Source organism: Melozone crissalis, unplaced genomic scaffold (genome assembly GCF_028551555.1).
Source record: "Melozone crissalis strain CALT ecotype California unplaced genomic scaffold, PUWL_Pcris_2 ptg000059l_1, whole genome shotgun sequence".
Lineage (NCBI taxonomy): Eukaryota > Metazoa > Chordata > Aves > Passeriformes > Passerellidae > Melozone > Melozone crissalis.
Genome location: NW_026535837.1, coordinates 1,990,305 through 2,014,490, shown reverse-complemented (window position 1 = coordinate 2,014,490; position 24,186 = coordinate 1,990,305). Strand labels below are relative to the sequence as shown.

Here is a 24,186-nt window from a genome sequence, read left to right as displayed (position 1 = left end):
TAAATAAAAATTCAAAACCAACATTAGTGCCAGTGAGTGAATGACTTTGGTTTCAGCAGTAATCCCATTGCTTCACTCAGAATGTGACTGTGTGCTTCCAGGTCCCCTCCAGTTCCTTTGTTTTGTGGGAGCAGTGAAAAAGATGGCAAAATGGGCACTCAGTGGACAAAATGTGCACCAATTGTGTCAGGGTTGAGAGCAGCATGGTTCTCACATGGAAAACACAGCTGGAGCAGATGCTGTGAACTGTCTGGGCTTGATTTGGGTCCCTACCAGCCCAGCCAGCAGCCTTTTGTTTCCTGCTTGTGGGCACACCGCAAATCAGCACAGGGGGCTGGCCAGATGCTTGTAAATGTTTCTGTGTAGCTGCTGTGGCAACCCACACAGCAAAAAGGAATAGCTTTTAAAAATAAATCTGAGCCTGCTGTGGAGGTATGGAGCAGACAGAGGAAGGAAAGGGGAAGAGCAGTTGAAAGGAAAACATAGGTCATTCAAGTTGTCAGAAAAGAAAAAAAGAAAAAGGTTCCAAACATCTGCTGGAATCGTGAGCAACTTTTTACCAGGACTCTGCAGTTTGTTGACAAGTCCATGAAGAAATTCAGCAGCTCAGTTTTTCTAATACCTGTTCACCAGGATTACTATTCAGAATTACTGAGTGCTGGAGAGGACTTTCCCTGCCAGTGCAAGCACAGGGCTCCTCTAGAAGGTCCCATCAAGTTCTTCCAGCACAGAAGTGTCTGCAGAGTTGAGTTTTGTTGCTTTAGGAGGGCAAACACAAATAAAACAATGATGACTACAGCAATTACACAGATATCTTACTGTGAGGTTCTCCTCCTTTGTCTGATGATGCTCAGCCTGGCTGACCTTTAGGGAGATCTTTTCCTCTACCTTCACTTCAGGATAGCTCACTAAAAGGTGTAAGGAAGCAGAGTGGTGTTTCACTGAATAAATTAGTGGTTTAATAAGTGGTTAATAAATTAGCCAGTTATCTGCAGAAAATACTGGTGGAAAAGATCTGTGAGATTCCCTGATCCCCCTGAGCCAATGGAGAAATGTTTTGTAGCAATTTTTGCCCCAATCCCCTTTCAATTTAGCTTTAATGGTCTGCTGGAATAGTAGCAATGAAAGATGAAGCTGAAAGCACAAATTTCACTGTTTTGCTGCCAAAATAAAGAATTGTTCCCAGATTCGTTCCAAAGCTCTGTGAAATAACAGCTTTTTCAACCTCCTTGGGCTGAGTGTTTTCACTGAATGCTTGGAGGCCCCTCTAACCCCCATCTGATGACAGGTGCACAGAAAATTTCATGTAGCATCCTGTTGTATCTGACTGCTGCAGATAATGAAGGTCTGCTTGCTCTGTGCCATTGCTCAGGAGGGGCAGGGAACAGGTCACTGCTGGAAAAAAATGCTTCTATTGATACACCAGCAGCAAAAGGAGGGATAAGGAGAATATCCATCCTTTACTGTGTGTGGGGGAAACATAGTGACAGAGGATGAGGTTGCTTCATGAAGAAGTTCCCCTGAAGAGCTGAAATTACAAATGTTGTCATGACATCTGAGCAACAGAGTCTGACTTAATGCCCAGCCCTACTTCAGTGGGAGTTGCTGGTAATTGCCACTTGAAAAGCCAAGCCATTTGGACATGCAGTTAAGTATCTCAACCTACATCTTTACAAGAAACAGCTACTACCCCAGAAGGAGCTATGGTTGGGGTTTTTTGGTGTGTTTTACAGGAATCTTCCTAGGTAATTTTGTTCCATTACAGTTTTTCATAGAACGGGCCTTGTAAGTGGATTGAATTACATGTTTGCTACTGGGATAATTGCAGTTCTTAAGAAGTAGGCTGTATTGTCAAATGGTTTCTCCTAGATTTAATTTCCAAAAAATGCATCTCCAGGGTTTTGTAAACTGTACTTTGCCCCTGGGAGCTTTCATGGGAATTGTATGTGGGTTTCCTCTAAGATCTTAAGATGAATCATTTTACTGCTTTTATTTTTCCAGATAATGGTTACAAACGTCTTTATGTGCTCCACTGTTGAATCTCTGACTGTTAGCTTAAACATTAAGGATTTGCTGTAAACAGAAGTGCCTGGGTAACACCTGCTTCATGTCACAGTCCCATTTCTTGTTGGAAGGGCTGCGTCCAGGCTGTGGTAAAATTACAGGCTCTCCAGATGTGTGTTCTGCTGTCAGCTGGCTTAGTGAAATCATTGTTTATTGACAGGTTCCCAAGAGTCAGACAGCTCTCAGTCTGCCAAGAAAGACATGCTGGCTGCACTGAAGTCCAGGCAAGAGGCTTTGGAGGAGACGCTGCGCCAGCGCTTGGAGGAGCTGAAGAAACTCTGCCTGCGGGAAGCGGTGGGTGCTGGACACTTTGTAACCTGGAACACTTCTTGCTTTGTTATACCTCCTTGTTTGGAGCTGTAGTGGGGCCAGGAGATGAGATTCCTTCCACAGTCACCTCTTACAAAACCCATTGTACAATGGCCTCAGGGAGATCCAGCTGTTTCAACCCCAGCTTGCAAAGTCCAGGGCTTTTTTCCCCACATCAGCTGGGTGTTGCAGACAGCTTTTATGGAAAATCCTTTCCTTAGGATTTTTCCTCCTGAGAATCTGAGAGGCCTCAGGAACAAAATGTAAACAATGGTTATCTGCTGCTGTGGAATGCAGCAGGTGGATCTGTGATTGGTCTCATGTGGTTGTTTCTAATTAATGGCCAATCACAGTGAGCTGGCTCAGACTCTCTGTCCGAGCAGAAACCTTTGTTATCATTCTTTGCCTTGCTATCCTTAGCTGGCCTTCTGATGAAACCTTTTCTTCTATTCTTTTAGTAGAGATTTAATGTAATATATATCATAAAATAATAAATCAAGCCTTCTGAAGCATGGAGTCAGATGTTCATCTCTTCCCTCATCCTGAGGCCCCTGTGAATGAACACGGTCACAGCTGGGTGCCCCGTTGGCTTGGACAAGGAGGGTGCTCAGCATCCATGTGTTCTCTTTGAAATTGTGAATATATTGCATTCAGCCAGGCTTCTTATTAACTTTGATAAGACTATCCTGCTACTTAAATGCCATAGGAAGGCTGTTCTATGTGCTGGTCATCACTTCTCAGAGACTTTTTACTCCATTAGCAAAAATAGCCCTGAGGCTGGCACACTTTCTTCTTGGAGCAGGCCCAACTTTACATACTTTTCTTCTCCAAGCATGCTGTGCCATACAGCACACAAGGTCTTATCTGCTCCATGGAGATTGCCTTCACCCAGTCAGCTCTGGAACTCCTGGAAAGGAATGCCAGTGTGGAGGCAGACCTTGCAGAGAGGAAGCACTGTGGTCATCCCAGGTCATGGAGGGCAGCCCAGGAACTCATAACCTCACCACTCCCCTGCCAGCTCATTTCGGAGTACATAGGAGGCCATTTAGTGATCAGTTTAATGTTTGGGGAAATCACAGCTCTGCTGCAGCTGTGTGTGGAGATTTAGCAATGTACTCAGGTCATTCAGCAATCCTCCCTTGTTTACCAGGCCTGTGTATCTGATTTTAATAACAAATTGTAACATGTAACACAGCAGGAAGCTGGCTGCAGACGGTGGCACAGAGATCTTCCAGTTCTTGCTTAATATTTGATGTGTATCTGCCTTTTGACAAAAATGGGAGAAATGGGTCACTGATTCAGGTCTCATTGCACTTTGTTTCAATTAATGTGTGGTTTTAATGCCAAAAAGAACAAGTTGGGGAAAATACCTCTCAACAAAGAGCATCAGCAGAAATCTCTGCTGCCCCTGTTCCCATTCTTTACTCCATGGGAGCAATCCCTTCCCACCTGAGAAGTCCTGGTTGATTTCAGCAAACAACTTGTGCTGTGAGAAAGGTCACAGGATGAGATCCAATCTCTTAAGTCCATTGAGCTGAGATCATCCACAGGAAAAAAATCACAGCTCTTCAGGGGCTGACTGTCAAGGTCTGGAGGCTCTGCTTGGCCCAGAGGAATTTACTACCCTGAGCTAACCCTGCCTGACTGCTGATGAGTAATCCCTGCAGCAGCACCGGATGCAGGGGAAGATGTGCCTGTGCCACAGCTGCAGGAGCTCACAGCCCAGTGCCTTTCCTTTAACACCAGCCCTGATTTTGGTGCAGCCTCAGGCACTTCAGGAGCAGCAGCATGCAGGCAAAAGCTCCCACTGGGGCAGGGAGCTGGGAATGAGGAGCAGTAACTCCTTGATGTGCTGTGGCAGGGCTGGCCAGAGCCCATCTGTCAGCACATTAAGAGCTGGCAGAAAGTGTTGGTGCTTTCCAAAGGTGATTTGAGAGAGGCAGTTAATGGACACTTGGAATCTGACCCCATCTTGCAACCCTTCAGCTCATCCATCAGCAGCTGCTAGTTGAAAGCTTCCTCTCAGGCTGCCCTTCTTCCTTTCTGCTTTGGCATGGAAATGGCCAAAACAGAGGAAGAGGATGGCAAACCAGGGGATAAAAAAAGAGTTAAAAGTGGGGGCATAATTAAGAAAGCATGGCCAGAACCATTCATAATTCTGGCATCAGGTTACTTTGGGCCATCACTACTCCAGTTACTTATTAATTTAGATTACATTTCATGATCGTGCCTTTGAATACTTTTTAGCTCGTGGAGGCAGCATGGTAGCCCACATTCATTTTGTTCTGCTCTGATCTTTACAGATTTTACAGAAGATTAACTCTTTACCCGCTGCCCTGCTTCATATCACATGAGGAGTTATAAAGAAAATATCCCTGTTGCCCTCAGGCTACAGGAATCTGTCTTGGTGCAGTGCTTAGAGCCACAGTACAAAGAACACATTTTGAAAGAAAAACTGAAATAACCCCACAGAGCTGGAGGGGCAATGCAGAGCAGGACTGTGAGACATTACAGCCATGCCTCTTGCAAGAGGGGGCTGTGCACGTCAACACAGAGCTCTGCTGCAAACCCATTTTGCTGGGAATTGCTTAAAGGGAGGATTTGAAAACGCCAGGTCCTTGTTTCCAAGTGACCTGAAAAGAGTAGAAAGAAAAAAACCCATTAGGGCGTGGGGGAGAGGCCAGGGCAGGCCTGGGCTGTGCACCCACACTCACATTAAGGTCAACTGCTGTTCTTTGGGATTCAGATGATTTAGGTTACTCTGCCAGCTGGATCCTCTCAGCTCTGATGCTAAGGAGCACAAAAGCCTTTTGTCCTTCATGGGGAGACTTTTGAGTACAAGGAGTCTGGGCTGTGCTGGTAGTCAGGCTTCTGCCTTTTTCTCTAGGCAGTTCAATGCCTTCAGTTCAGATGTGTGTGCCTGTATTGTGTAGCCTGGGGGAAAACCCCCACAGCATTAACATCAGTAATGGTGCTGCTTCCTGTTGTCCACATATTCTGAAATTCTGTGTGGTTTGCTTCAGATTTTGAACATATCTTTGCAAATAACTCCATCAGTCTGACAGAGTATCAGCTAATAATTGCTCCAGAGCTGCCCATGACATCATTGAGGTTTGGAAAGCATTCTAATGCATGAAGTGTTATCAGACAGGTAATGAGGTACCAGGCACTGCTTTTAGTGACCATTTCCATTGCATTCCTCTCAGACACGTCATGAATCAGGTGGGAATGTTTTTCTGTGCAGGTCATAACCTGTGTGGCTGTTACCATTGCAGCTTTCTGACTCAGCAGACCTGCATCCTGCAGGAAGGCTCTGGGGTCTGCTCCCCCCTCTCAGAAGCAGGGGGGAGCAGATAGGAGCTCTTGGTTCCTGCTCACCCTGCAGCAGAGATGAAAGCTTGTGTGCTGCAAGCCTGCTCAGCCCTGGGGATGAGCACCACTTACAGACCTGCCCAGGGCAGGCCACAAAGCTCTGTGTTCATGCACAGGTCAGAGAAGAGGAGGTCCCCACCCTCAGTGCTGGGTTCTGAGCTTGCAGGGCTGGGTGCTCTCCTGTGTGTTTATCAGCTGGCTGAACTGGATATGTTATTAATGAGTACCTGTCATTTGAGGGTCACACAGGAGTGGTGGTGTGCTTTGCTGTGCTGCAGGATTTCCCAGAGCACTAACAGCATTTTCTGCTTACAGGAGCTCACAGGGAAGCTGCCACGAGAATACCCCCTGGATCCTGGGGAGGAGCCACCTATTGTAAGGAGAAGAATAGGAACTGCCTTTAAACTGGATGAGCAGAAAATCCTGCCCAAGGGAGAGGTGAGGCTGAGCCCTTCCCTTCCAGACACGTGTCCCCACCTCAGGTCTCTAAGGTGTCCAGTGAGCATCACACAGGAGCCATCAGTCCCATGGTTGTCTTTATTTTAAATTACTGTGATTGGTCACAGTACCCATTTGGGGTTTTTTATATCCATCAGGATGGGGAAGGAGTGAGAGAGTCGGGGACTTTACTTCAGACTAAAGGTGAAATTATTAAGGTTCTTGCACTTGCTTTTCTAGAGGTAACAGAAATAGCCCGAGTGACCAATTGGACCATGGCAGTGCAAGCGCTCTGGTGACAAAGTGCAGTGATTTGTGTGAGCAGGAAGCACATCAGGAGCCACCCAAGCCATCTGAGCCCTGCTTCTGCCTGTCTTGTTTTTGCAAACAACCTCTTGCTTTCCACTCCAGTAGCAATCCAAATTCAGGCCCCCTCTAACCAGAGAGAAAAGCATCACCATTATCCATCTCACCCTGCCACAGGGAGATAAAAGCATTTTGCTCCCCAGTCCTTAAACAAAAGAGCCTTCATCCCTACCTATGGGGAGCTGGAATTACATTTTTCTAAGTTTGCCAGGGAGTGTTTGTTCCCTTCCTTGCTCCCACAATGTGCTGGGTCAGTGCCCTGAACCGTGGCTGTGAAAACAGGCCTGCAGCAGCTGTAGAGCAGGACCAGATTCACAGAACAGCTATTGTCTGTGGAGGCACATTTGTCTCAAGACACTTGTGTATATTCCAGTCTTGAGTTTCCTTTTTATTTTTGTAGGAGGGGAGACTGAAGCTGGTTGTGACTGTGTGGTTTGAGGCTCAGTTCAGCCAGGGAATTAACTGTTTGTCGTTTTGTTGGCATTTTCCTTCTGCTGAGAAAATAAACAGCTGGAGCTCTTTAGTTTTGTTCTCAATGGAGCCTGGGAGAGGAATTCCACCGCAGTCAAATATCCATGAACTAGCACATTTAATTAAGCTTTTCAAAGGGAAGCATGTCTTAGCTGAATTACTCCTAAAAGCCCTGCAGTCTGTTGGCTGCTCTGTTATAACCTGATCTCCTGCTTCCCCAGCTCCTGTTGCTACAGGGCAGCTTTTGGGGTGAGGAATCTCCTTACTCCAGTGGCAGGATTAGGTGTGGAGAGCAGGAAGGTAAAGCAGCTCCTCCCCAGTGCAGGCACTCAGAAATCCAAACATGCTGATTCAGCTTTTTCTCTACCTCTCTCTTCATCTCTCAAATTTTAAGGCTGTTTTGAAAACCATAAATTTCTGTATGATGTTGAGCTGTGTTTGGCTGCCACTTTGAAAGCATTTAGGGAGGGTAGCAATGGTTTTCATGCACTTTTCAGCAAGTGCAAACACTGGAAAATCAATTCTAAAAAAAAGGTGAAATATTCTCTCAACCACACAAATCCAGGACTGAAATTACTGGCTGTGACAAGGACCTGAAGCAAGGCACTTCCATCTGAAGGCAGATGATAGCTCTCATTTCCTAGGGCTTTATTTATAGGGGGCTCACTGGAGGAAAATAGACAATTATGGACAGGAGGAAAATTAATATATTTTTCCTAGGATATACTGAATGATTTAGTGCTGAATCTGTGAAGGTCTGAAATGACAGCTCTCACATCAAGCTTTCCATACTTTTAGCAAGACCTTGGTCAGATCAAGACTTGCAGGGAAGGGTTCTGGTTTTTTTCTTGGTAATCACCTTTACCTGGTCTGTAATTCCTGACTCTGGGAAGGCTTTTATCAGAAGATGATGAATCAGATTCCAGGCCTTAAAACCCCATCATATCAAGTTCACTTTTAATAAGTCTGGCACTAACAGAGTTCATAAAGTCTTCAAAGCAAAAAGGGATATGTTAAAAACACAGAAGGTGGGTTCATTCTTCAGTGAAGTGAGGGAAATTATAATTATAGTTCTAAGGCAATGCTGACTCACCACTGATAGCAAAAGTATATTTTTTAAGCCAGAAACCCAGAATAAAAACTTCAGAGAATGCTTCAGTCTGACTAAATCTCACAGCATCAGCTCTTACACTGCTGCTGAACAAAGAGAGGATTTGAACTTGGTAATGGGGATCTCCAGGAATATGTGACTGTCTCACCGTTCACTAAAAGTAGAAAAACTTGTCTTTTTTTCTTTTTTTTTTTCTGTTAATTTGCAATGTACTGGGTTCCTTTTTCTAGCAGACTAATTCCATTGAGCTGGGGGAGGCAGCCAGATCCATTGCAGATTAGCAAGGCCCTTTGAAGCTCACAGCCTGGGGTCCTGCTGCAGACTGGGAAGCTCTGTATCAGCTTATGCTTTGGCATTAGTTGTCCTAAGTCCCTTGACTTTGGAGGATAACCAAAAATGGCTAGGTAGCTTTCAGGGTACACCTGATTGCATTTTAAAACTCAGCTGAGGCCCTGCAAGAGCTAACTGAGGGCACTGGTTCTTTCTGGCATACAGAGAGCTTGCTGTTACACACTGCAGGCTCTCACATCACCCTCCTGGCTGGTAACTCGAGGAGACATTTTTCTGGTGCCATCAGTTGCAGCAGCCCATAATTTCTTCAGCTCATGTTTACCCCAAAGTGTTTGGTGAGTGCCAAACAAACCTGTCAAGGAGGTTAAAGCTGTGGCTTTGCATCAATGCATAGCAGTGAAATCAAATGGGGCTTAAATGTGGAGATGGAAAACAGGGAGAAGGAGCAGGTGGGAGGCAGGTGTGACCCAGAGATGGGTGTAAAAGCATCAATGTGAATTTGGCCATATTGAACTGCTTGAAAAGTCAAACAGCACATCAGGGTTAGGGCTGGAGCACACATGTCCTCCTTGTGTGGATCATCCCTTCCACCAGCTGTGCTCCCAGGCACTTTTGAGAGCAGGTGAAGGCAAAATGGGTGTGCTCAGAGAGGCCCTGAGGCAGCAGCATGACTGTGGATGATTTGCTGATGGAGAACCTCTGTTGGAGGCCACTCCAGGTTCTGGAGATCTTCCACATAGGTGGGCTCAGTTTGGTGGTAACCAGGACCCACTGGCCTTTCACCAGGAGGCAGAGCTGGAGCGCCTGGAGAGGGAATTTGCCATTCAGTCCCAGATCACGGAGGCTGCGCGGCGCCTGGCCAGCGACCCCAACGTCAGCAAAAAGCTGAAGAAGCAGAGGAAGACTTCCTACCTGAATGCTCTGAAGAAACTGCAGGAGATTGAGAATGCCATCAACGAGTACCGCATCAAATCCGGGAAGAAGCCAACGCAGAGAGCCTCCCTGATCATAGATGGTAAGTGGGACTTGGTGCCCACCAAGTGACACCACCTTGGTGCCCACAGCATCACTGTGGAGGGCAGGGAGAAAAATTCTTACCAAATTTCCCCTCCCTCCTCCTGCCTGTCCTGCCTGGAGGGCCCCAGGGGTGCTGTCAGAGGGTGCTGTGCACTAGGGCTGTGCTGGGTCACAGCAGCAAAGCTGTGGTGTGCTGTGGATGATCAGGGTGTCAGCAGAGCAGGTTGTGACTCCTTTGTTCACCTGTGAAATTGCTCTCCTGGTATCTCCTCCAGAGCAGTGCAGTACAAATGTAATTAATGTTAGCAGATAGGGGTGAGCTCTCTAGCTCAAAGGCATCTGTAAAATCAAAGTGGGAGCAGTCTCATTGCTGTGTTCAAATATTTCTTTTCATTTTCTTTTTTTAACAATGTAATTCTCAGGGCACTTTATGGTTTACTGGGTTGTTGATTGATTTTTCATGAAATCCATAACTTTCTGCCGTGGTTCTTTCTCCCTTGTGGATTTTCCTCTTTCCCTTTGACTTGCAGAGCTTTTCTCTGTGCTTTTGTGCAGGAACTGAGATTAGAGCTGCTGTGTTTGTGACCTGGGTACCAAATTGCACCTCAGTCTGAGATAACAGACAGCCATGGGGACACAGGCTGGGAGAGGCATCTCAAATATCTGCATGCCAAAGACCTGAGAGTTTTTACTGCTGCTGCAGAAGATGCTCCAAAAACATTTCCTTGAATTCCACAGAACTTGTATTTGGTGTGAACCTTTAGTTAGCAGCAGGATGATCATTTTAAGAAGATGGATCAAACCCAGAGTCCTTAAGGGCCAAGATGTAAATCTCACTAATGGCACTGTGCCAGTTTGCATCCTCTGGGGATCTCAGCTCTCTGTTGTGACTCAGTCTTAATCCCCAGTTATTGAAAAGAGTTAGCAGCTCCTTGAAAGGCAGCCTGCTATTGAGAGACCTGACCTGCGGCTCTGCCCTCCCAGCCTGAGAGTGGGCTGAGTCAACCATTCATAGGAATTTTGCTTCTTGCTTTGGGGGGAGGAAGGTGTGGGTGACTGCTTAAGGCTAAGACTCAGTGGACAAAGATCATGGTGCAGTTCAGCACTCAGTCACTGCAAATCTTGGGACCATCTGACCATCTTTGTATTTTCTTTCTTCAGAAGGAAACATTGCCAGTGAAGACAGCTCCCTCTCAGATGCCCTTGTTCTCGAGGATGGTATGTTGGCTGCTGTATGCTCTAGAGAGTGGGAGGGGATGTGTGAACTCCTGATTGACACTCAAAATGGAATTACTGTTCTGTGTAGTACTCCACTGATAGATCTCAGAAGGAAAAAAAGCTTGGTTTCCCCTAATGATTTGACTCTTTGACTCTGCTTCAAGCCAACTAGGACTAATAATAGTTACAATTGGACTAAACCTCCCTGAACTGGCCTTCCTCCATATTTCAACCCATGCGTCCTTCAAAGCCATGCTCTTCCTATGCTCAGGCTCCATCATTCACAGCCTAAATGGTGAACAAGATATCCAAAGAACAGGAGGGCTCCAAAGAAAACTACCCACAAACCATTGCATGCCTTCCCATCAGCAACCTCACCCTAACAGGAACACCATTCCTAGCAGGGTTCTACTCAAAGGACCAAATCATCGAAAATCATCATTATGGTTTCCCCATAGTGTCTGACTCTTATCTTGTAGTCAGACATCAGGCCTGGAGCAGTGAGTATTGCTGTGGTTACTGCTCTGAATTATTTCAAAAGACAGTCCTAGAATTGCCCCTTATTTTCCCATAAGTTTCAGTTGTTTTAAGGCATCACACACTCTTGCTGGCCATTCTCTCCCGAAATGAGAATGTCAGCTAGTGCCCTTCTGAAAGTCAGGTCTTCAGGATATCCCTGAGCACAGCCAGGGGAATCAGGGCAGGGAAGCAGGCTCTGGAGGTGTGATGGTGTCTCTTGGGGCTGTGCTGCCATTGCAGGTGTCCCACAGCCATCTCCTCTCTCCCTTCTCTCCACAGAGGACTCTCAGGTCACCAGCACAATCTCGCCCCTGCAGTCCCCACACAAGGGGCTCCCTCCACGGCCGCCGCTGCACAGCCGGCCGCCGCCGCCGCAGTCGCTGGAGGGGCTGCGCCAGATGCATTTCCACCGCAGCGACTACGACAAGTCCCCCATCAAACCCAAGATGTGGAGCGAGTCATCCCTGGATGAGCCCTATGAGAAGGTCAAGAAGCGCTCCTCGCACGGCCATTCCAGGTGAGCCAGATCTAGTGAAGCTCCAGTGTAGGAGCATCAGGGGGTGGGACCGTCGGGACAGACGGAGACGAGAGATCTCTGCAGCCAGGTCGTGGAACTTGGGGTTTATTGCAAAGGGCCTGGGTGCAGGGCCCTGTGGGAGCTGCCAAACACAGAGCAGGCCCGAGAGAAGAGAGGGGCAGAGAGGGTGAGAGAGTGAGAAAGTAAAAGGGTAAGAGCATTAAAGGGCAAGAGAACGAGGTTCCCATTACAATACAATAAATCTTCTTCTCTGTTGAACATTCTAATTCTCACTAACCAATCTACTACAATATACAAATTCTATAGCATTTACATACAGCCTATAAGAATCATGACATTACCATACTGTGTTACTTTTTAAACCCTAAAAACTCCTTTTTGGACCCCTTCTGCCAAGCTAGTAGGGTCTGCTCTGACCTTTGGAGTTGTCTGCAAGCAGAGAGTCTTGTTTCATCAAAAGGGGATTGCCTTCAGCTGGCCACACCACTGTTTTCCAGTTGTTCAGTTAACTAAGGTATCTCAAAGCTTGCTTTCATTTCAGTCTCACATATAGTTTCTATATTCTCAAAATCTTTTGCCAGACAATCATATTTATAAGGCTTTCCTGTTTCATTTTCCCCAACACTCCAGCACAGAGATATGCCCTGCTTTCAGGAGGGACAAGTGGAAGCCATTTCAAAATTTACAAAGTTGTCCCTTACTAAAAGGAGGCTTCTGGCCAATAGGCAGGTCATCAAAACAGGCTACGGCCACATGATTGCTGTTTGGTGTCTCAGTGTTATTCTACAAAACATTTAGAAGGGTTGGATGATGGATCATCTGAGGGCTTTGACAGGACTTGGCCTTGACCTCTGGCACCACAAGGGCTGAGACACAAGCTCAGAACAGCAGCTGACCCAACTCCCACTCGCCCCTGCAAGATCCCAGGCACATGCCTGAGATCTGGAAGGACGTGTGGGAGCCACTTGCCCGATTCCTGTGGGAGAGCTGAGGCAGGGTATTTCTCTGCAGCAGCCACAAGCGGTTCCCCAGCAGCGGGAGCTGTGCTGAGGCAGGAGGCAGCAGCTCGCTGCAGAACAGCCCCATCCGGAGCCTTCCCCACTGGAATTCCCAGTCCAGCATGCCGTCGACGCCGGATCTGCGGGTGCGCAGCCCGCACTACGTCCACTCCACGCGGTAAGTGATCCCGGCTCCAGCCTCACCCTGCTTACCCTGAAATAAATTGGCCTTGCTTTATCCTTCCCTCGGGGTATGGATTAATTCCCAGTTCAGGAAAGGACACTAACCAGTCCTGCTCACATAAGAGGCTCATGTGCTTGTGCCAGTAGAGAGTCTCTCCTGAACTGACATCCTGAAATCCCTTCAGATAAACATGATTCTGCCCCTCATCCCTCCCCTGAAGTGACCAAGCTGTTCTTCTGCTGGGACCTTTCATCTCAGACTGTTTATAGGTTCTACAGGCCACTTTTAAAATGCATTTGGTGCTACTGCTGAATTCTGCAGTAAATTCCTCCATGGTTCCAGCTGGAGAGAACATGTTGCTTCCTGTCTGATACAAAATGTTGAATAGTGTTAATTTGTCCCTCGTGGATATAATGTTTGCTTATGTGTGATGTTATGTGGACATCAAGAGCAATCCAGCCATGGACCCAGGTGGCAGTGGAATTTAGCCCAGGGTTGACAGAGGAAAGAGCTGAAGTGTGGAAGGGAGGTGATTTGATGTGTGGGGCCAAACTTGACTGTGATTTTCAGTAGGATTTTTACAAACTGTTCAGCTTGTGGCAAGCAGCGTGGCCACTGCAGGGAGCAGAACTGATCCAGAGCTGTGTTCTGGTCTGTGTCCTGCCCTGAGGACATTTAGCTCAGAATAAATCAAGAGTTATGCCAACACATCAGCCTTTAATACAAGGCATTAAAGCTCTGGGTTAAATTTGTTACAAGCTTTTGGCTGAGGGTACCTTTCAATGGTGCAATGTCTGTTAACCCTGGAGCCAAGCTGTATGAGAAATGAGCTTGGCACAGGGCTTGAAAAGTGGCCTTAACTGAGTAGGGGACATTTGGGTGTTTGAAACAAGCATTGCTCAGTCTGTAGTTCATTCATGAGCTGCATGCCCTGGCCTTAGCCATCCGTCATGTAGATGTGTTTCTGCTCCTTGAATGGATGGGTGGAGCTCTTCAAACAGCTGGGGTGAATAGAGACCTCCCAGACTTGGCCATGAGTCAAGCCTTGTAAACTGTGATTTGGGGTGGTTGCCTGAAGGGCTGACACCAATGACATGCATCACTCATATCACTCATGGCTGGGCTCCAGCAGCACCAAGCTGCTTGGCAAGCGGTGACTTTTTCAATGACCAGTGGAAAAATCACAATGTTCAGGGCTAAGTGTGGACAGTCTGTCTGTCTATCTGTCTCTCATTAGGTGGATTGTACCCACACAGGACTTTCATGGGCCACTTGCAAGGGAATCTCACCAGATTTGTGGTCTGTGAGGTGCCAAGGCTTGAGGTTCCCAAGCTTTACCTTTCAGACTGGGCTTTTCCCAGGGTGGCATGCCACAGAGGAACTGGACTGGGCAGGGGTTTATGTCCCTCATGGTGCTGCAGACTCAATGTCACCACCAAGGAGCTGGAGGGGAGCAGGAACAGGACCTAATCAGCTCAAGCCCTGCAGCAGGGAAGCAGAGTGCATTGCAGGCAGCAGCCCCAAGCAGTGCTGGAAGGGTTCAGGTTTTCAGTGCCCTCAGATTCCTTTGTGGGCTGTGTACAGACAGGGATGGGGAACGATTCAACCTGTTGACTTACAGCCTGCTTTCTTTCCTGGTGCCTGCAGGTCAGTAGATATCAGCCCAACCAGACTGCACAGCTTAGCTCAGCACTTTAGACACCGGAGCTCCAGTTTGGAGTCACAAGGAAAGCTCCTGGGCTCAGAAAATGAGACAGGGAGCCCTGATTTCTACACCCCAAGGACTCGTAGCAGTAACGGCTCTGACCCCATGGACGACTGCTCTTCCTGCACCAGCCATTCCAGCTCGGAGCACTACTACCCTGCTCAGATGAACCCCAACTACTCCACCCTGGCAGAGGATTCCCCGTCGAAAGCCAGAGAGCGGCAGAGACAAAGGCACAAATCAGCAGGAAACCTGGTCTCTTCCAATTCAGGGAGCATGCCCAACCTGGCTGCGAGGAACGGGACAGGACACCACCGTGTCTACCTGCACAGCCAGAGCCAGCCCTCCTCCCAGTACAGGATCAAAGAGTATCCCCTGTACATCGAGGGCAGCTCCACGCCCGTGGTGGTGCGGAGCCTGGAGAACGACCAGGAGGGACACTACAGCGTGAAAGCACAATTCAAAACCTCCAACTCCTACACAGCAGGGGGAATGTTTAAGGAGAACTGGCACGGGGATGAAGTGGACTCTGTCAGGCTCACCCCATCCCGCTCCCAGATCATAAGGACTCCATCTCTGGGCAGGGAGGGCCACGAGAAGGGCTCGGGCAGGACTGCGGTGTCGGACGAGCTGCGGCTCTGGTACCAGCGCTCCTCGGCCTCCCACAAGGAGCACAGCCGCCTCTCGCACACCAGCTCCACCTCCTCGGACAGCAGCTCCCAGTACAGCACATCTTCTCAAAGCACCTTTGTGGCACACAGCCGGGTCACGAGAATGCCTCAGATGTGTAAAGCAACATCAGGTGAGAGCCAGGCCCAGACAGAGGGGTGGGAACCTCATTCAGTGCGGGTCTATGCCAGGTGTTACACCCCAGCTGGAGAGCAGTGCCAGGACACAGCATGTTATCTGGCCTGCACACACTGCTCACCAAGCCTGGAGGTGTAACACTGAGGGGCAAGCCTTGTCCAAGACATTCATCAATGGGAATATTTGGAAACTTCCATGGAAATCATCGCTTCTCAATGATGGGCTCAAAGGACAGAGAGGGACCAAAGCCTGGTTATTGCCAGGTTTTTCCTCAGAGTGCAGTTGGGTTTTGGGTCATGGCACTAGAGGCTGAAGGTGACAAAGCTATGGGAGCACCACTATTTATAATCACAGCGAGGGGAGCAATGAAGCAAGCAGGGGTTCAGCACAGACTAGGAGAATATATGTACTCAGTGAAACACCAAAAGTAAGAGAAAGGTTAAGTTAAGAGAAAGGTTAAGTCAGGCATCCCAGCCACTCCACGCCCCATGAAAATGTTTGAGCAATGACATCTTTGTGCACTGCTGAGACTTGGTTTTCCCATGCAGCTCCAATAACTCTGCTGATAATACCCTGAAACAGAGTGCTGCAGTTCATGCACTATTTTGCCTCTGTGTTATGTACAGAGCATTGCTGTTAATATTAAACATATATGTTGTGTACACCTCTGTGCTGTTAATATTAAATGGTAAGAAAACAGTCAAATTCATTACACACAGAAGGAAGGCTACAATGTGTGTGAAACAGTCCAGGGTTAAATATTTACTAGCCATCAGTCACTCCTTGTCCAGCCTGTGTGGACAGATCAAGGACTTGCTAAAGACCTGAGCCACGTGCCTCAGCCTCAGCATGGAGACACCATTGGCCCAGCTGCACTTGCCACTGCCCCCAGGCAGAGCAGTGCATTGTCCACCCATGCTGGCTGCTGGCTGTTCTCCTTCTGCCATCCCAGCGTGGTGCCCAGTCCATGGTGACCCCCACGCTGGCACCAGGGGGGCCCTGCACTCGCTGCCAGCTCCAGTGAGGAGTCAGAGGCTCCTCGTGAGCCACCAGCAGCTGCCCAAGAAGGGGCTGGTTGATGTGTGATGCCAACACTCATAGAGGTACCAGAAGTGGACCAAAACACAACTGAGCAGCTGCTAGAACCATCCTGTGTCCCCCTATGAAAATCTGTCCTCCTCCCTTTGGTTGCTTGGCATTTCTGTTCCATGCAGCAAGAGAAAATTCTTGAACACTGGAAAGCTTTTGGTTAGCCTTGGAAATGGTACCAGTTCAGGAAAATGGTGGGTTGGAGTGAGAGCACATAAAGATCACTGTCAGGCAGTCCATTCCCTAACTCAGCTGGGGCTTTAAGCCTAAATTTGATACCTGTGCAGCCCAGGAATGTTCAGTAATCACAGCATGGCCTGACCAGTTGGCAGTATAGATTGGTTTTGTGTTCAGAGTCTGTTCCCAGTTACAGCTATGGGAGGATACTGACCTCAGGAGCTGTCAGCTCCAGAAGCAGATTAAAATTTGTTTTGCCCTTTAGGTGTCATTTGGCAGCAGCTAAATAATTTACCAGCAGAGAGAGGGGTGCCAGGTAGAAGCCTCCATAATTTCAGTTGATAGGTCAGTTGGGCTGCACACTGCCCTTCAAAGAGGATGAGACTTCTAGTCATGTATTACATTCTAGGCATGTGTTAAATTCAGAGGTCACTGTATAGACTTGAGGAGGAAGAAAGATTAGTGAGGTGGTTTTATTTGCTGCATTCTCACCAGGGAAATTCCCCCAAGAGCCAGTGCCCATTTGTAGTCCAGCTTGCTTCTGTCTTGGTTCAGTCATAAGCTAAGCCTTCCTTTGGTCCCTAATAGGACTGTCAGCAAAGACAGGCATTTTTTACAAACCCACAGTGAAAGGGAGTTGTAGCTTTTGAAATCTTCACAGCAGTGTACTTGTCCAGGCTCTCACCACTGCCAGCCCTGGCTCCTGGGACATGGAGCATCTCCCACCACCCCTGGAAACAGGAGGCTGAGCCTGGCAGGCTGAGCTCCTCCACTTCAGGACTATGGAGTCCAGCAGTAACCAAGTTTCTGTGCTGAGAGAAGTGTGGTGTGTGCCAGGCAGGATCAGGAGAGCCTGGGTGGCTGTGCTGAGCTGGAGACTGTGTTCCTGCAGAGCTGAGGGCAGATCCAGCCTGTGACATGCAGCAGTGTCAGCACAGGCTCTGCTCCTGTGCCCTGCTCAGGCACAGTCACCCGGGAACGGGGCGAGGCCTGTCCCAGGCTGTGTTTGCTCACAGCCAGACATGTTCCTGCTGGTCTGACCAGCTGATGCTTCTGAAGCACCCTGACCTTTGTGTTCTCGCCTCACCAGTGGTTTTCCCCACCCTTGGTTGTTTTCCAGCTGCCTTACCTCACAGCCAGAGGAGTTCCACGCCATCGAGCGAGCTCGCAGCCACGCCGCCGGGCAGCCCCCACCACATCCTCACCTGGCAGACTGGGTGAGTGGCTCTGGGGCAGCTCACAGAATCCAAATCCCTCCCTCCCAGTGAGAACAAGCTCCCCACACAACAGCACAGCTGTGGGGAATGTCTCCCATGTGCTCCATAGCCTACATCTACATGGAGCATTTCCAGTCTCCCACCTGTGCTCTCGTGGTGGTGGAGCTCTGGTTTAGGCTGAGCAAGACATGCCTGAGTCATCCACACCCTGCACTGCTCCAAACAGTGTCAGATCCATAAGGAAAGGAGGTTCCTGCAGGTTCCTCCTGCTTGGACAGGCTCCTTCCTCCAATCTTCTTCCTATGTTGAAATAGCTGATGTTTCTTTTTTAGCAGCCATCACACTGGCTGTCCACACCAAGACCTTGTTGAAAAGGCAAGGTTGGTGCCTGCCATACCTGTGTGTGCAAAAACCTCATTTTTCTGCTCAGTTTTCCTCAGCAGTCTGTCTGCATGACTTTTAAGGGCATCTTTTTTCAGCTACCACTAACATGAAGGTGCTTCACCAGAGTGTGAGGGAAGCATTACACACCCATAGCCATTACTAATGTAAATACAGTCATTGGGTTCTTTGGCACCTCTTTACAAGGCAGGGAGTTCCAGGAGTAAATAAACAGCCTTTTACAAGCTCCCATGGGTATTCTCTAGCACTCTCTGTCCAGCAATTCTGTCCTGCCATGTGAAATAAAGGTCATTTCCAGATCCCATCTAACTCAGCACATCCAGTGGGATGAGATTTTGGTGAGATCAGCTAGATCTGACACTACAGTACTCAAAATACCCTCCCTCATGCTGAATAGAAAACAGAGCTGATACCCTGAGTCATGAATTGGAACTAACTTTGAAAACATTTCACTGTGCAGCCACTGGAAAACCTCCTGCTCTTTAATTACCCATGTCACCTATGACCAGGTTTGACCTCTGGTTACTCCAGCACTGTTTGTGACTGCACTTTAAATTGGAGCTGAGGAGAACCATAGCCACAACCCCTGAGGCTTACCTGGATTTTAAATTCACACATTTGACATCCAGTCTCATGTGGTCTTTGCATGTGCCTCCAGCTTTAGAGCAGGAGAATGTTCTTGGTCCCATTTCACTAAAAGTCATGGGATAGCAAGATAGGCAAAATGGTACCTGCCTTAACCATGCACTGCAATTTCCACTATTTAGGGTTTGAGACTAAATTCAAATCTTAGTCTCAGTCTCCATCCCAATTCTAATTCTTCTAAATAACTCGATGATGATCAGAATTAAAACTGGTGAGCAGCCAGCCGAGACATCTGTTTGGATAATCCCAGCTTTTCTTATTTTTCCATTCAAGCTGTCCTGCACCTTGCCTCTCACAGCAAAAATACTTTTAAGCTAAATTCTCAGCTGGTGAAAGTGAAGCTGTCTGTATTTATAGCCAAGGCCCTAAAAGAAGTGGAGACAAATCAACACTTGTTTTGTACCTGAGCACAGCACCCAGGGTGTGTGTGTGTATAAATACAGGAGTGGACCCAGTCTGCCATTAGATGCACAACAGATTCCTCCACTGCAGGAGTGGCTGTGCCCTCCCAGTACGACTCCACAGATTGACATTTCTCCCCAACATGTTTTTGTGTCACTAACTTTTCCTAAAGATGATTCATCCACTTGTTTCCCCACTGGATTAATAAGCTCGTTAACAATGTCTGTGTCACTTCTTTTCTTTAACATTTCCTCTCTCCTCTTTCCTCCTTTTTTGCTCTCCTTTGTTCAGAGAAGCAACAGACAACTCACCCACTATGGATGAGTCTCAGTCTCCAACCCACCAAAGTACTGATGAATAGAGGTATAGTAAGGGAACGTTTTGTTCTTTCCTCCTCCTGCCCCACACTCGGTGAGCACAGCGCAGTGCCCGGCCTCCTGCTGGAGCTGCCCTTCAGCTCTGTGCCCCTTTGTGTGCCAGCCAGCTCCCTGCAGGGCTGGGGAGCATTCCACCCTCTGTGCCTTTCCAGAGAGGCTGTGGCACTGTCCCCTGTGAAAGGGACTCGGGGCCAGCCTGCTCTGTGTCCCTGCCCTGTGAGAGGGACATGGAGCCAGCCTGCTCTGTGTCTCTGCCCTGTGAAATGGACTCAGGGCCAGCCTACTCTGTGTCCCTGCCTTTACCTGTGAAAGGGACTCAGGGCCAGCCTGCTCTGTGTCCCTGCCCTGTGAAAGGGACTCAGGGCCAGCCTGCTCTGTGTCCCTGCCTTTCCCTGTGAGAGGGACTCAGGGCCAGCCTGCTCTGTGTCCCTGCCCTGTGAAATGGACTCAGGGCCAGCCTGCTCTGTGTCCCTGCCCTGTGAGAGGGACATGGAGCCAGCCTGCTCTGTGTCCCTGCTCCCCCCTGTCAGAGGGACATGGGGCCAGCCTGTTCTGTGTCCCTGCCCTCCCCTCAGGGCCAGCCTGCTCTGTGTCCCTGCCGAGGCTGAACGGGCACAGAAGCTGGGGAGGGATGTGGACAACAAATCTGTGGCTGAGGAGATCTGAAAGCAGCGTGGGCAGAGAGCTGTGGGGACAGTGGGAGCAGCCTACTGGGGACACCAGGGTGAGCTCAGCAGCCCTGGGCAGAGCTCCCATGCTCCCTCCAGCCACAGCTCCATCACACCTTCCTCCTCCCTCCCTGCCACAGGGCTGGGGCTGTTTGCAGCAGCAGCAGCAGCAGAGAGGTTTTATGGAACAAGGAGCAGCCCTGGCCCCATTCCTGTGGGAACGCAGAGGGGGAAGAGTGGAGGGAACAAAAAAAGCCTCAGAGTGTTTCTGTTTTAATTAAACTGCCATCGCTGTCTGACACTCTCATTTGAATCTACATCCATTCACAGCTGGCATCTGTCAAGTACCTCAAGCCCAGCTTTCTAGAGTTATCCCATAAAGCTCTGTGCTCCAGCACTAAGCTGGGAAACAAAAGGCTCTTTAACATGCAAATGTCGATGCCCTTGCTCAGGTTCCTCTCAGACACCAATCCCAGGGAAACCAGGTGGAAAACAGGGCAGAGGAAGAAGGAATTGCACCAGATGTGAGATCAGTGCTGTGAGGTGGGGAGGGAATGCAGGAAGCAGTGAGAATCCCTCAGTAAACAGAAAAAAACATACATCTCCTGCCTTTGGCCTCCAAACAGTCTCTAGTTTGGAAGTTGGTTCAAATCAAAGTATGAGGGAAAGACATCAGTTCTGGCTGTGACTGCACAGATATAGCAGTCACTTTTCAAAAGATCCAGATTTTGACCTGTTTTTCTCTGGGAAGGAGCTCCACAGCCTAAGCCAGGAGCTGATGCTGGGTAGAACTCTTAACGTAAATAGCAAAGAAAATTATTAATTGCCTCATCTACTCAGTACAGGCAAAGAAAAAGCCAGGCAGCAAAACATGGTCCTTCCCACATCAGACCTGGCATGCTCTCATAGTCCCCTCCTGGTTCATCCCTGGAAAGCCACATCCCTCTGGGACTGCTCAGTGATGCACAAGGCTCTGCCCAGAGCAGAAGTGCTACAGAAAGTGCCACCACCCTCCTCTAAAGTTCCCACTGGGTGATGCAGCCCATGTCTGAGTGAGCTGCTCTGAGGAGCTGCTCCTTGCAGAGCATCCTATAGAAAAATCTGTATCCCACCTTCCTGCTGAGCAGGACAGCAGGCAGAGCCTGAGGCAGGGCAGAGGCACAGCACTGCTGCTGCAACCAGGGCAGGGGGGAAGAGGACACAGGCAGAGTGCATGGGGTCTGTGAATACCCTGTGCTCCTCTCCACCCATAACACAATGTTTTGTGCTCACGGTTGAACTTCTCACTGTCCTAACAAAGCTTCCTTTCTCCTGCAGGAACTACAATGATAGCTGTTTCCTGGATTCTCCCCTCTATCCAGAATTAGCAGATGTCCAGTGGTATGGGCAGGAAAAAGCCAAGCCTGGAACTCTAGTGTGAACCCCTGACCTCAAGTTAATCACATCAATGCCATTCTGAGATCACCTCACTGCCTCTCATTTGCCTTACCCAGATGCACTGTCACCCAGCACCAGCTTCAACTCTAAGCACTTTTCTCACGATGCAATTCCAGACAACATTTGTGGAACGCCGGCCCTGAGCCATGCACCCTGGCAGAGCAGCACATCCACTGCCAGAGGGTGCCCATCCCTCCCATGGCCACGGGCAGAGAGGAGCAGCCATCTGGACAGCCAGTTTCAAAACTGGGTTTCCTTTCCTTCCAAGGCTTCTATCAAAGATTAGTGTTCCACAGCACGTAACAGCAGCAAGAGTTCCATGACCTGCAAGCTGAAGCCAACAGCATTAGTTTGAAGGGGGTGGGAGCAGGACAGAGGCTGAGAAATGGAGACCGTATTCCTGAAAGTGCATCTGTTCTGAAACAGTAAATCCCACCACTTCAGAGCTGTGTCAGTCTCACAATCAGGTCAGCACTGCCGAAGATCTCCACACCACCGTTGGCAGGATGAGTTGCTCAGCAAGTTCTAGCTACAAGAACATCTCCCTTCTTTAACTCGATGGCAGCCACGACCACCCCCTGCAAAATGGCATTTCCTTCTTCATTTGGAGCCCACCTATACACAAGCAAAAGAACGCCCAGTGCTGCAGACACACCCGAGGTCTGGGCTGGTATCACAGCATCGCTGTCTGCGAGCCACTCCTGGACTGGACACACAAGGTTTACAAAGGCATCACCTAAAGCAGAGGCGAGTGCTGCACTCACAGCAGCTCTGTGGCTGGCACAGAGTGCCCACCAATACATGGAGAGGTTGGGATTGTATTGGTTGATTTGATGCAGATAAAAATTGCCAAAAAAAACCTTTCCACAAGCAGACCTGGCCTATGAATTGGGATCTATCTCTGCACAAGGGAAAGCACATCGAGCTGACACGGCCAAGCTGCATTCACGTATTGGTCCCACTCCTCTTCCCTTCGTTAGCACCAGTGTAGCAAAGGGCTTGTCACCCGTGTGCTGCCGTGTGGGAGAACTGCTCTGCCCCTGGAAGGCTCCTGGAGCAGGGCTGGACATCCAGCAGACAGAGAAATCTTCCCCTTGGGAGAGAGAGAAAGGGAAGCGACCGAGCGCGGCGCCGGACGAGCGGGAGCAGCACGAGCGCGGCCTGGAAGGAGCTGCGAGTTTACACATACTTTAGAGCAATGCTTTATACATGTCAAGCCATGGAACTTTCAAAGGCCTCAAAGACACTTTTGTAAGCAAGGAACAAGTGCACAATCTAGGTGGATGTTGAAGCTGGCATGTCTTAGTCTTCACTGCGGTGCTATGCTGTTTTTATTGCCACTCGATGGGGGCGGTGCCCGGCCTGCCCCCGTCGGTGCGTGCAAACGATGATTTCCTATGGGAAAGGCATTAACAGAAACGGCTGGAGGGGGTTACTTTGTGAAAAGCAGAAACTGAAGTTAGCTTTAGTTTAAGGAAAAAGGAAAAAAAAAATGTGTGAGAGTGTGTATGTGTGTGTGTGTGTGAGAGTGTGTGTGTGTTCCAAGAATAACAACAGCGTCTACCAGACAAAGTAGAGCGAAACGTTTCGAATTAAACACCACGACTTGGGGGGCTGCCACACCTTTTGGTATTAAGATTGCTGGAAAACTGCATTCCAGGCTTTAAAAGAGAATGGGTTCTGTGTAATTAGGCTTTGAAAAACGATGGGGTTTCTAAACATTAATGCAAGCAGCTCATGCCAATTCCTTTTCTGCAACTCACACCAGAAGTGTTGGCTTTGGTTCCCTGCACTGCTGCTTTGCATCCCTGGTGAGGTGGGGAGGAGGCCTTGCAGAGATGAGGCAGGACAGGCAGTTATAATAATTATTATATACATATAAAGGCTGTTATTTGTCCAGGGAAACCTGTGGCAGAGCCAGGACTGGATGGGGCAAGAGGCCAGGCTGGATGGGGCTCTGAGCAGCCTGGTCCAGGGGAAAGTGTCCCTGCACCATGGCAGGGGTTGGAACTGGCTGATGTCACTTCCAACACAAACTATTCCATAATGCCATTGTAAGGAAACTCTTTCACGTTCACACATGAAGCATAAATGAATTATCCCTCTGAGAAAAACCCACAAAAGCACTGGCAAAGGGTTTACAAAGGTGGCCACACAAACCTTGTGCTTCTGGGCATCCCTGAAGCATCAGCCAGGAGTGCAGTGCACCGTGACAGTAATTGAAGCCTTGCTTTCAGTTCTGGAAGAACAGCCAGTGGTGAGATTGCAGCCTTTATCTGGACAAGCAAAATACTCTTTTCACCATCTCTTTGTGCTTTGGGGTCTTTAACATGGGAATTATTTCAAGCTCCTAATTGGATTTTT

At 48.7% G+C, this 24,186-nt stretch overlaps 1 protein-coding gene across 6 annotated transcripts in view; it reads left to right on the top strand.

The window, feature by feature from the left end:
- FRMD4A (FERM domain containing 4A) overlaps positions 1-23,750 on the top strand; it is a 378,398-nt gene extending 354,648 nt beyond the window's left edge. For 5 of the 6 annotated variants that reach the window (XM_054287522.1, XM_054287520.1, XM_054287521.1 and 2 more), the window contains 9 exons: positions 2,225-2,358; positions 6,061-6,183; positions 9,209-9,437; positions 10,601-10,657; positions 11,456-11,693; positions 12,726-12,890; positions 14,544-15,403; positions 17,795-17,891; positions 21,703-23,750. In XM_054287522.1, the coding sequence (XP_054143497.1) occupies positions 2,225-2,358; positions 6,061-6,183; positions 9,209-9,437; positions 10,601-10,657; positions 11,456-11,693; positions 12,726-12,890; positions 14,544-15,403; positions 17,795-17,891; positions 21,703-21,805 (2,006 nt within the window). In that variant the 3' untranslated portion in view covers positions 21,806-23,750. Of the gene's footprint in view, positions 1-2,224; positions 2,359-6,060; positions 6,184-9,208; positions 9,438-10,600; positions 10,658-11,455; positions 11,694-12,725; positions 12,891-14,543; positions 15,404-17,794; positions 17,892-19,631; positions 19,704-21,702 lie in introns of all 6 variants that reach the window. The other variant, XM_054287524.1, reaches the window with a different exon arrangement.
- Positions 23,751-24,186: the final 436 nt, after the last annotated feature.